General features: G+C 40.0%; 1 protein-coding gene across 10 annotated transcripts in view; it reads left to right on the top strand.

Annotated features, from left to right (window-relative positions):
• ST7 (suppression of tumorigenicity 7) overlaps window positions 1-13,106 on the top strand; it is a 557,088-nt gene that overhangs the window by 426,844 nt on the left and 117,138 nt on the right. For all 10 annotated transcript variants that reach the window (XM_069228913.1, XM_069228910.1, XM_069228912.1 and 7 more), the window contains exons 5-7: window positions 630-745; window positions 6,994-7,069; window positions 11,420-11,574. In XM_069228913.1, the coding sequence (XP_069085014.1) occupies window positions 630-745; window positions 6,994-7,069; window positions 11,420-11,574 (347 nt within the window). The remainder of the gene's footprint in view (window positions 1-629; window positions 746-6,993; window positions 7,070-11,419; window positions 11,575-13,106) is intronic.

The raw sequence follows: 13,106 nt of genomic DNA, 5'->3' as shown, positions 1-13,106 counted from the left end.
AAGTATTCTGCAGTAGTGTCAGATTCATAATTTGTAGCACAAAGGGAGAACACCTTTGCGAAGTCTAGGAGCTTGGGGTTAGCAATCTCCTACCAATGCACAGAAATTGTGGATGTAAGTGATTAAGGCATAAGAGAAGGGGGTCTATACATCTTCAACCGAGAATGAAGGCAATTGTGTCCCTCGTTCACTTTCTTAAATTAACAAGTCTGCCAAGATTGTCCTTTGAACTAATCTTGTAAAACAGGATAAGAACATCTGGGGGTTGCCATCTGGAAATCCCTCCAAAATTGTAACTGGCTTGGAGTTGAAGAACTTGACATACGTTGTATATTGGCCTGTGCTTGCTTTGCCACTTTTCATGTGCATCACATTGTAAATAGTAGGGTACACTAAACATTTCTGTTAATGGCTGTTTTTATTGTGCAGAAAAATAAATAACTTTAAGAGTTTTTGCATACATGTACAATTCATAATTTGAGAAATTAAACTTGAATTTGCTTTTATGTAAATCAAAGTAAATGGATTCCTGTATGGTAAATCAGTGGTTCAGCTGTTGTGCTCGGTGTGCATGTGTTAATGTCCATGTAAGCAAATGTATGTTATGAGTTCCTCTTGCTGCCTTCTAGGTACACGTGGGTAACTGGAAGAGAACCGTTAACGTACTATGATATGAATCTTTCTGCACAGGATCATCAAACGTTCTTCACCTGTGATACAGATCATTTGCGGCCTTCCGATGCAAGTAAGAGCTGCTGCTTGTATTACTGCCCAATAGAGCTCTTTGCCTCGAATTATGGACCATCATCATCATGAAAAAGGGAGGGTTAAACCAAATGTGATAGTCCACTTCTGTTACAGTAGCTTTAGTCTTGGATCCATGTGCCTGTCCCTCAGTGCTCTTAATTAGGAAAGTGTGAAAAGATTCATTTTCTATGTATATAAAGCAGTCCTTCATTTGTATAAAAAAAAAAAAAATGTGCCGTGGTCCTCGCCAGGAGAGTACTGCACCTCCTATTGCCCCTGCCAGCACTGCCATTGACAGTACTAGCACCACTTCTATCACTCCACTGCAAGTGTGACATTTCAGAGTATCCGGGGTCCCCAAAGTTAAAAGAATGGTTTCAAGGGATGGTGTTAGTCATTTTTAATGTACATTAAATCAATAAACGACTGTTGTTCTTATCTCTAAATTAGACAAACACTGCAATGCGGCAGACTGTGATAAGTGTGGGTGCCAAGCACCAGAAACCACCGGCTCAAATTAAGCACTGATATAACAGATTTGTCCAGTGAAGGAAATTGACTCAGAATTGTTTACTCTTCGGCCCCAAAACTATCTGCAACACTTTCTCATTGTCAAAGATGACGTTTTATTTACAATAACTATCAACATCTAAAAACGCCTTTCCTCTGTGTATGTCTTATATTCTAACATTTTATTGTAGTATGTATTTTGTCTTCATGATTGTCCATATTCTCTGTGTGTGCCCAAAGTTAAATTCGATTTAGGGCCACCAGACCAAGGGATAAAATTGAGGTTGCACCTGTTAGTCAATGTGATTTCAGCTGTGCAGTAACATAACCTTTTTTGCAACAGCAAATGGTTGAGTTAGTTAAATTTAGTACTCGCCATTCCATTCTTAGCAAACCAGTCATATCACACTGCCACATTTCCGCTTGTGCTATGCCATATAGGAAGCCCATTTTCTAATGTGGGACTTCAACAGTAATGGGGCTAATTGAGTTCGCTTATTAGTGGTAGCCTTAGAATAAAGGGGTGTTAGCCTTAGGCGGACTTGCTGGTACAGAGAAACATAGTGCTCTCTTCCCAGTCCTTCATCTGTAACAATCAATAATAGGCATTATAGAATGTAAGTGTGTCGGATGATGTTTTGAGATCTATTTTGACATTCACAGGATAGTCCCTTTAATGCAATAGAAGGAGGGGGAAGTATTACCTCTGTGTACCCCTTTCTGTTTCTTATCCTGAGGTGCACACCACTGCCAAAATGGAATCCTCTCTGCCTTTGTTAGTAGTAGATCCTGCTCACGGTGTAGTCATAAATACCCGCTACTGCCAGCATGTTTTTCAGTAAGCTACATGGAATCTCTCCCTTTGGTCAGCTGCTGCTGGGAGAGGAGCCGGGAGCATGCAGGATTACATAGAATAGAGTGAGGGAATACATTTTTCATCCGTAGCTGCAGACGCCTGAGGAGCACCGTGTACCAAATACTAGATAACACAGGTTTACCTGCCTCACTGAGGAGAGGAAATGAGGCCTATTGGGAAGTTAATCTTCCAGTGGTGGCAGTCTCTGTGGGATTATAACACCCAGTGATAAAGTTGTCAGGCCATAATGGAGGGCCCAGCGAGGGGCTTACTGTAGTCTTGCTTCTCACTAAAGAGATGGGGAGGGAGGTGAATATAGTTAATGAGCCTGTTTCTTTCTTCTGTTGTGGAGGGTTTTCAACTGTCTGTTTTGCTCTCCCATCCACTGACGGCACAGGGAGAGAAGAAGGAAAAATACTCTTCATGCTGTTGCAGTTAGTAAGTAACAGTAGCAAATAACCACTTCAGGAGCATTAGGAAGGCCATGTTACTGCTTTAATAAGTTATTAACTGGAGAATCTCTGTCTGATAATGCATCCTTCTCACAAGCAGATCTAGCCTCTTAAAACCAGTCCCAAATTGAAGTTGAAAAGGCTAGATTTCCTTGAAGGTCCTCAGGTGCTGTCAAATCAGTAACTCCAGACCTGGTCATGGCTAGCTTTGACTGCATAACCATGTCTTTCTTAATTGCATTTGGGCACTTTACTTCTCAACTGACTCACAAATGTATTCCTCAGAACTGAACTTTTTACTGTGAAATGCATGTGCCTTCTGGCATTACTACAAGCTGCTTCCTGCTCAAGCAAAGGCCATAATCCTGTTGAGTGACAACCAGATAGCAAGATAACCTGCCATTTCATTGCTACAAGCAAGCCTGGATACAGCACATAAATGTACACGCAATAGGAGTTAATCATAATCTTCAAGACTAGTCGCCTTTACACGATGAAGATCCTGCAAGGAATTAGACCTTGTGATGAGAGGCCCTTCCATATACGGAGCTTCAGTGAGCAGGCGAAGTGATTGAGGGGGAGGAGGGCAGCAGCACAACCACCTGCACTGTTCTTACAAACTTTGCACCCTCCGACTTGGATGCACCGCCCTTCGCACACACATGCTGCATATTGTCAGGATTATGCATTTGAGCTCAGAAGTCCTGGGTGCTGCATTTTGGCTTGTGTTGTTGTTATAAGATGGAGTGGGCAGACTGATAAATATTGCAGGACTTATATTTATTAATGTTGAGTACAATTGAAAACAATTCAAATGCTTGAAATGGTGGCATCTGAGTTTTTGACTCCATGTATGATGTGTGCTTTACTTTAGATACTGGAATGTATTGATTTGATTGCATATGGCGTACCAGTTTTTGATTTACCTGCAGCTAAATAGTTGTTGTGATTGTGACCCACAGTGTTAGATACTGAGCAGCATTTGCAACCTGCTACAGTTCTTATGTCTGGATTTCTTCAAATATTTTAGTGCTTTGAACTGTAAGGATATTTCTAGGAACCCCCGGAACTAAAGATCACCTTGACAGTTCTCCAGTTTCCTTCTCTCCTTCACTTCACAACAATGGAAGCCTTTTGCTCAGTTCCTTAAGTCTGGTCCCAACTTGTAGGAGGACAGACAATCTTCCTGTCCCTTATGCAACTCAACTCTGGCAGATTGAAGTCTTTGTGGTAGAAATTAACGATGAGTGCAATTGTGTGGCTCCTGTGGCCTACTGGTTTCCTCATATAGGTTCACAGGGGCTCAGTCAGCCACTTATAACTAGTGCAATGATTTAATCTTTTGCTGATCTTGTTTGGGTTCAAGCGTATCATCCTTAAAATTTAGTTTGGTACCTCCAAGCTCGTTGTAATCAAGTTAGCATGCGTCAAAAAAGAAATTTACATCCACAAATTGGAGTCATCTTGATGGCACCAATGTTTTCCTCACTTTGAAACAAAAGGATGTAAGACTTCTACTATATCCTGCTCTTTCTCAGGCATTGGTCTGTAGATGTAGAGTAAATAAGGATCTGCTCTTCTTTACCACCTTCAAAACCTGTCTGAAAAGTCACAGAACCCTAACGTAGGTTAACGCATCATTAGCCTCTCTGCTTGCTCTTTCGGCATCAGGACATATGGCTTTCTTTTGCCTCAATCAGTTTACCCAAGTAGATATTTGAATCTTTGCTTCTGACCCAATATGTACTACAGTCCGGGCGCCCTGTGACTTCCTTTCATTTCCTCCCCTCCAGCAGTGTAGACCCTAAATTGATAGCTTTTCTCTTTCTCTACTGTCTACTCTTTATAGTACTTATGACATGAATCTCTTTTTCATTTCCTCAGCTGCTTTGTAGAACTCGTACCTCTTCGTCATAATATGGCACTGGATTAGCCCCTTCTCTTTCTTTGGCTGCAAGTGATGTTGATTCATTAAAAAATAATGTATACACAATCTGAAATGCCTGTCACAGTCTCTCGACCGGTCTTCTTTCAGAAATGTGAATGTGTGCTAATGTTGACTTGTATCACACCATAACGTGCTGTCAACATCCCTTTTGATAATGTCCATCATATATAAAACAATTTTTTTTAAATAGGCACTTGAGTATTAGGAAATGTATAAAACCTGGAACATATGTAATACTGTAAAGTAGTATCATTATAAATTTGTTTACTTTTAGAGGGAGCTTACATTTCTCAATTTATGACAGGTGTGGTTGCCAGATTTTAATATGGCTTGGTTACATTAGTGATCTCTTTGTTTTCACAAGTCATATCATGACCTGATATAGCAGTGACAGCACTGGAACTGAGGCAGGGTGGATCAAAAAGATCAAATATTTGCGATTGATAAAGGGAAGAAGCATTGTGTTCATTGTGTTGCGTTACCAACGATTCTATTCCACAGTGCTGTGTTCAACATACAAATAGCCGTTTACACATTTGACAGTATTTTTATATAACTTATTTTGAATCATCCAACTATGTTTTACACGTCAGTATGCAGGGAAGTGCCTGCGCCATTGTCAGTCTGGTTTGGACAATGCACGCGCTCTCGCTTGTGAGAGATATTGTATACAACAAGGGGCTTGCAGCCTGCTCATTGCTTAACATTTGTTAGCGTCATTGTACCTCTTATTTACTTCGTTCTAATTGGCCAGCACATGCTGGCTTCACTTCCTCTTCTTCCAGCTCGAGCATGAAGCAAGTATTGGTTGTTTCAGCTTCGTTCTTGTCCTTCCGCCCATCGTATTGTGATTAAGGCACTACTTTAATTTTTTTCTCCCCTGTGGTTCTTGTTGAATCTCTTGCGATTTGTAGCTATGTTTTACTATGCCACACGTACATCAAAGATGCCCATTTCTCCTTCGAGATGGATGTTTATTGTGACAACACGTTATCTGATCCAAATGTATTTTCACAAAGACATGGTTATGGGTACAATTGTTTTTATTCCCCAAATGTCATATTTTTTGCCAAATGCCATATATTGCGTCGAGATATTAACTGACTTTCTCAGAATCTCATGGCTTTTTAATTGCCAAGATCTAACAACCATTGACAAAGCCAATAGGTCTCACCTTTGAGACTATTGGATTTGCCATTGCCTTTTTCTCATGCTGTATAGCATGGTCATTGCCGACGTTGGCAATGATTTGTGGCCATGCCGTATAGCAGTGTGACTGCTGTGCAGCATGGCTAAAAATAACAATTTAAAAAAAGGGCTATGTAATGCATCCAGGGTTAATACACTTTTTAAAAAACAAAACGCATTATACCTGGCAGCATCATATCTTTTTAAAGTTTGTTTTAGCCACACTGGCAAAGCATCCATGCTGCTGTACAGTATGGCTACAAAACATTGCCAAAGCCAGTACATCTCATAGGCAAGACCTATTGTCTTTGCCAATGCTTGTTCTATCTGACTGAGGCAGACAGCCAAAGTCAAGACCAGTTTCTCCTTATTCCACTGTCACTCATTATCCAAAATCATTTCTATCATGCTCCTGCACGGACCGTGCGCCTGCTTGTCCTCTGGGGTATTAAGCACTGTTTGAATATAATCGTAATATAAATGTGATTGCAGTAAACTTCAGGTTTGAAGCACAGGCACTTTCTAACATTTAATTTCTAAAAACAGGTTTGCTTGAATAATTATGGGAATCCACGCTGAATATCAGCTCGAATGGTAAACTGATCAAACTCTTAGCAGTGTCAACGCACTCTATATTAATTATAATCTTGGCCCTTTCTACTCCCAACATCACAGACTTAGTTATTGCAAGAACGATTATGTTTTGATGTTATCAAATCAATGGAACAAATGTCAGCACCCTAAGAAGGAGGAAGCGCTGATTAGCCTCCAACCACTTCCACTTGTGAGCTTCACACAGATGCCTCTTCATGTGCATCATCCCAACGCCTGCCAGCAGGTTCCATCAATGTTAGGCATCCTCCGGAGCTAGATGAAACGTCCAGGTTGCATCGCTATTCTGAATTTACATAGGATCTGTGTTGCAACCGCTCCAGTTCTTTGCAATGTGCCAGATGCATGATCCTGGTGCTGTTGAGAGACTGCTCACAAGGATTTGTAGAAATGCTGCCTGGTAAATACAGTTTTCTTTATACACTACATACACTTTGTTTCTGATGTGTAGCCTTCCAGTGGTATGTTACGAATTCTATATACACCTCTTCTAACAAAGCGTCACACAGATATTGCTTTCCGAAATTGTGCTCATTACTTAGACTGTTAACTCACCCAGGACTAAGTTAAATGATGTTCAGTTTGCGGCTCGTTTAGTATTAACGTTAGTTCAAATTGATTATTTTTTGTACATTGGTAATCTTGATAAATTGAGATACCTTGTTCTGTTTGTTGATCAGTAATGCAGAAAGCCTGGAGAGAAAGAAACCCTCAAGCCAGAATTTCTGCAGCACACGAAGCGTTGGATTTAAATGAGTAAGTGACACATTTCATTAACTTTATTTAGTACGGCTCTCAAACTTAAAGTCCAGTTTGATAAAGGTGTGGTATATACTTAGGTGTATTTATATATATTTTTCTAACAACACTACTATGGAGTTTACGGTCACGTTAGTGGCTTATTGTTTGCCAAAACTTGAATTAAATGAGGCGATGCACTGTTACTGGACAGATTGGGTATTTACAAAGGCTAGCACAAGAAGGACCTAGTCATTTCTAAATTTCGACATTTAAGATGTGGACCTTTTTAACTGTTGAAATGTTCTTTCTGTATTGCTGAGCGATGTGTAAGTAAATATGTTGCTTTATTACATGAAACAAGCTCCTAATTTAACCACTTGTGATTCGTTTGTTAAATTCGATATCCTTATTCATATTAGATTTAATTAAAACCCATCATTTCCACTGAAGAATACTCTGTTATGGACTGGGCTTGGCTTCCAGGTGCCCTGCAGTCGGATCCACACAGGTGCAGGAAGTGGTGAAAGTCTTGCCGATGGCCTTTTTAAGAAAAGTCTCTCCATATGTCTGTAGAACATAGAGGGTCTTTTTAGTAATCTCAATGAAAAGCACTTTATCGCCTAAATAAATTCATTTAATCCAGTCGATTTTTTAAGTAACCTGGGCCACAGAAATATTAAATTATCCTTTGTATTTGGGTTATAGCAAGCCAGCAGTCACAACTCACACATTTGGCTGACCTGTGGAGGCTTAGTAATATATGTTGCGGCCAGACTTAAAGCAAAAATAGAGATCATCAACATAGCCCACCTTAACTTAAAAGTGGTAAAACATTCAGGATTCATAAGGGTCATAAGTGTTTACATCCATCCTGCAAAAAAGCAAGAAAGAATTAATGTTTTCCTGGCCTTTATCTCTTCTCAGACGGCTTCAAATCCTGCTCTGCTTATAATGATGACAGGAGATTTCAACATGAACCTATTGCAGAACACAACAAAGGATCAAATTCTGAATTTATTTGATCAGACTTGGCACATCCCTTCATTTCAGCAAACCACACAGTGAAAGGATCACATGGGGCAATTTTTAATAGGCTTAAGGGTTACTGACTGTCGCATCGGCCCAGATATTCCAGCACAGCCTACCTACCACTCAGCAATCTGACTCACCTTTGTGTCCTTATCCCTGTTTCAAATTTTTATATATTACGTACAGATATCCCGACTGGAAAGTGATCATCAACCGCAGGGGATACTGTTACATGCAGATGGCCTAATTCAAGGTCAAGTGCAACTTGAGAAAGGTTCAATCTGCACAATCAATTACAGAAGGCTTTTTTGGTCAATAGGCACCATTGAACTATTGGAAGAAAAAGGAAGGTATATATGGAGCAGTGGGTAGCATTCTCAAAGAGACCTTTGGAGGATCAAGAATTGTCCTGAGGAGTCTCTAGTGCCTCGGGTTCAGCAGTAGCCTGACTCGAAAGAGCCTCTGCCCTATTAATAATTGCAAAGAAGAAATTGAATCGAGCTCTTCGGTTACTGAGGAATGGCTCTAATGAGCCCCCACGATCTGTGAACTCTCATGAGGCTGAGATCACTCTATAAAAAAGCCACATGGGAGTCAGTGAACGCTAAGTAGGACTTCTATTGGTGTAACTGCTCAGTTTCTAGGAAAAATGATGCCAGAGGATTATGGCAATTGGTGAATCATTCCACAGGTGTGTGGATGCCCTCCATTATTTTGAATATCTCGGAAGTCACCTGGTCCTCATATTTCCAGGAAATATACAGGGGCCTGATAGTGCCACAAGAAGAAAAAGGACATGGAGAAAATTATTACAACTAGCCACCAGGATGAGGCCCCAGTACCTAATGGAATACCGCAACCCGTTTACAAACAGAACTCCCAGTACTGGGCTAAACAACTGGCCAGCTTATACAATCATGTCCTATTAAATCCAGTAATTTCTCATTGCTGGCATGGTTCAATTTTGGCTCCAATTTATAAAGCAACTTAAGCAAAATATTTTGCAAAATGTTTGCTTGCTGATTTGATAATCTGGGCCAAAGGTTGCTCTTTAGAGCAAGATAATTAAATTTGGTTCATAAAGAAAACGGGCACTACTACAAACATCTTCATGCTCGCCCGGGTAATAGAACAAGCCAGGTGTCGTTCATCCAATTTACATCTATTCTTCGTTGACTTTAGTTCTGCTTTTGATGCAATGCAGCTTAACATCTTATGGTCTAAACTGCAAAGCTGGGAAATTCCCGGTTTCCTATTAAGGGCTATACAACTATTGCATACTGATACTTGGACAAGGATAAGGTTGGGAAAAGGCTCAACGGTGTTAAAGAAAATACCAGCAAATAATGGCCTTAAACAAGGATGTGTTTTGGCCCCATATCTTTTCAACTTGTACCTGGCGGAGCTGACCACATTGCTTAACAGCACAAACTTGCATTCTCCTAAGGTGTCTGGATTTTGTGTATCTCATATGTTGTATGCTTATGATGTAGTATTGATTAGCTATACTGAGATTGGCCTTTAGCGTTTAATCACCGCTACGGCTCAGTATGCTGTAAAACATGAGCTAAGAGTTAATTTATCTAGAACAAAAACAGTGTTAGTAACCACGGGAAAAGGTCGATCACCGATTTATTATCCAGAATACAAATATTTGGGAGTTATCTTTGAATCAAATAATCTTTTGTAAAACAATGCAGTGCTGTACAAAGCAGAGATAACACTCTAAACTCCATATTTTGCTCCTTGAGGTAGTCTTTTCAGCCTCTCCTGACGGTTATGATGGCAAAACATGTTCCATCTCTTATATATGGAATTGCAGTGTTAAGAGGTGGAGCTGACAAAATAATGTATAACGCTGTAATAGGGACAAACCATTGTGTGTTTAATCTTCCACCAAGTGCCTCCCCAGCGCAAATCTGCCTGGAGTTCGGTCTCCGGAGACAGAATGTGAGTATTCTGGGTGCCTTTTTGAACTTTAGTTTTAAGCTAAAAATGACCTTAGACCTAACTTAGGCAGTATTGTGTGGAAAGCTATAAATGATCCAAGCAATATGGAGGCACACAACTACTTAAATCAGGGGCTCACCACTTTTAAGGCAGATGAGCTTTGGGCCTCAATCCCTTCACCTCTTGCTTTTTAACAGGGTTATTAACTCCATGGGGAAAAAGATCTCGCCATTTGAAGATAAAGCAGAGCTGTCGGAACGATCACATTCCTGTAGGGTAACTGGCTCATATGGCCTCACTGGTACTTAGGGGATCTATTTGGACTAAAACCTAAGCTTAAATTGCTAACTTTATGGATGGGTGGCTTTCAAACCCAATTTAATTCCCCGATTTGGAAGCGATGCTCTATGGAGATCACGTGTCAGCTCTGTAAATACTTCAAGGAGAATATGTGTCATATTGTATGTATTTGTCCTGCTCTCATAACGGAACAAAAAAGTTTATTAAAGCAGTATTTTACTGATAATACTATATGTACATGTTATCGGGCGATAATATTCTGACTACAAGGAAAAGACATGATGTTTACTGGGAAGTTTCTTGAATGTATTCAAATTGCAGAGTTTAAACTAGCAAAGAGTGAATTATAAAGGATCTAATTCTGCAATGTCTGGTACTAATTAAGTATTTGCTATTAGTTTCAGCTGAATGTAGTATTACTGCAGTGTGGGCAGGAAGTAATGCTATGAATGTCTAAGGGCCAGCATGTATATTTTGTGACAACATGGTATTCGGGGAAGAGGAGGTGATATTTAATGTCAAGTCAAGCATATATATTAAGTAGGAAATTATCATCTTAATGGCACTTATCACTTTTTAAAAAACATTTTTTACCGGACTTGGTATAATACATATGAGATGAAAGTAAATATTATTGTATTTAGGACACTATTGGAACTATGTATTAATGGTTGCTATGCAACTTTTGACTGACGATTTATTCTTAGCGTACTGTTTTTTTATTTTTGTGTTCCTAATGATTGTAAGTTTTAATTAACTGAACCATAAGGACTAATTCTATTCCATCATTTCCACTGTACTGCTGTGTTATCAGTTAAATGCCTGCTCATACGCCTACAAAATTATGTTTTGGAGTTTGCAATTAAGAGTCACACACTCATTGTAGATTTTCTATCTGGCAAACCCTCGAGTTGCTATTGAGCACCAGATCCTTTAAAAAACCATTTGTTAGACACATTGCATTAAGCAAAACCTCTAACCGGCCGAGGCCTGCATTGCTACCATCAACGCGCCTGCTCAGGAACCCACTTTTTCAGCTTTGCTGCCTACTGTTTGTAACTCTTTGTGCTTGTTTTGTGTTTACAGTTGTGCCACAGCATATATTTTGTTGGCAGAAGAAGAAGCAACAACTATCATTGAAGCAGAAAAGCTGTTTAAGCAGGCTTTGAAGGCAGGCGAGGGATGCTACAGACGGAGCCAGCAGCTACAGCATCATGGAGCACAGTATGAAGCCCAGCACAGTAAGACTCCATCCACAGTAATTCATATTTCCTCTAAGTCAGACCTTTAAAACCTGTAAAATGATTCTCCTATCTAGTTTTACGCATTCATCTTAGAAAAAAGTCACTCTAAATGTGTTTCTACTCTGATTGGGAAATGGTACTGTTTCTTAAATTGTGGTGAAGTTTGGCTTGTAACATGTGTGCATCCATTGTGATGAAGGGGGAGAGTCATCATGGGTTTATGAGATAAACCACTCTGCCAATGATTGAACAGTTAGTCAGTGTAGTAAGCACTGACTGACTGCAAATGAGAAATAGTTCAGACAGCCTTTTTTCAGTGATTGTATGCTATCTTATAGACTGAGAAAGTGCATTATATGACCACTGCTTTCAACCATCTAATAAAAGAGATGGCCCTTCTTTTTTCTATCCTGCTCTCCCTTCTTGATTTCCATTCCCTTCCTTTCTCCTTCTTCCTCTTCCTCCTCCTGTCCAGACCATCTCAAAATATTCTAAAGTTGCTTAGAGACTGCTGGTGTTGCGCAACACCAATAAAAATTCAACATTCCTCTGTTACTCGGGCCAATTTGTTTTTTTACTTCATACTGTCCCTCGTCTGCATCTTCCATGCAGTTTAGTTTTTATCCCAGATCTTTTTCTGATTTTTTTCTTAATTTATTATACATGCGCAGAGCTTTACTATCAATAAGCATCAACTCATACCTTGTTGAGACTTTCCTTTTTCCAATTATTTCTTCCAGCTGAATATTATTCGAAGTAATCATTTTCAGATTATCACTTCTGCATTCCCATAAGACTCATTTATGAAAAACATCACAAATTAGCTTAATGGGTAAACTCTTTCCACCAGTCGAGTCTTTCAGGTTACTATGTATCTAACTCAGACATCTACAGACAGTCCTAGAATGGATCAGCAAAAATTGTAAAAGGCTCTCTGCAGCTGCACTGTGTCCCAAAGTCTAGTTCGGTCCAGAACAGTGTGCAAGTTTACCATTGTATTCATTGACTCCCATTTGACCAGGCTAGCAAGGCAACGTCCAGAGGAGATACATAGTGTTATGTGTAACAGCACAAGAGAACAGCAATACAGTTAGAAAAACAAAGATTTAATCTAAGTTCGGCAAGACAATACAAAGCAAAATATAAAAGTATAGGCAAAGCCAGTAGGTATTGCCTTTACAAGAGCTATTGGCTTTCGCAGTGTGTTTTGCCATGTTGTACACTAGTGTGGCTGCTGTTTAGCATGGCTAAACAGTTAGTAGAGTGGAGTGGAAGAATAGAGTGTCACAGAATGGGTTTGTCGAGTGGAGTAGGGAGAGTAGCGTGTCATAGAGTTGAGCAGAGGGGAGTAGAGTTCAGTGGCTTAGTGGCAGAGAGTGTTGTGTGGTGGAATAGGGTGGAGTGGGTTAGAGTGGATTGAGGTAATTGGCTGGACTATTGGAGTAGAGCGGGTGGATTGGATTGGGGTAGAGTCGGGTGGATGGAGTGGGGTGGGTTGATTTAGGGTGGATTGTAGTGGATTGAAATGG

The sequence above is a fragment of the Pleurodeles waltl genome, chromosome 4_1, assembly GCF_031143425.1.
Source record: "Pleurodeles waltl isolate 20211129_DDA chromosome 4_1, aPleWal1.hap1.20221129, whole genome shotgun sequence".
NCBI lineage: Eukaryota > Metazoa > Chordata > Amphibia > Caudata > Salamandridae > Pleurodeles > Pleurodeles waltl.
The sequence above is the reverse complement of the archived record's forward strand: the minus strand, read 5'-3'. Positions and strand labels throughout refer to the sequence as shown.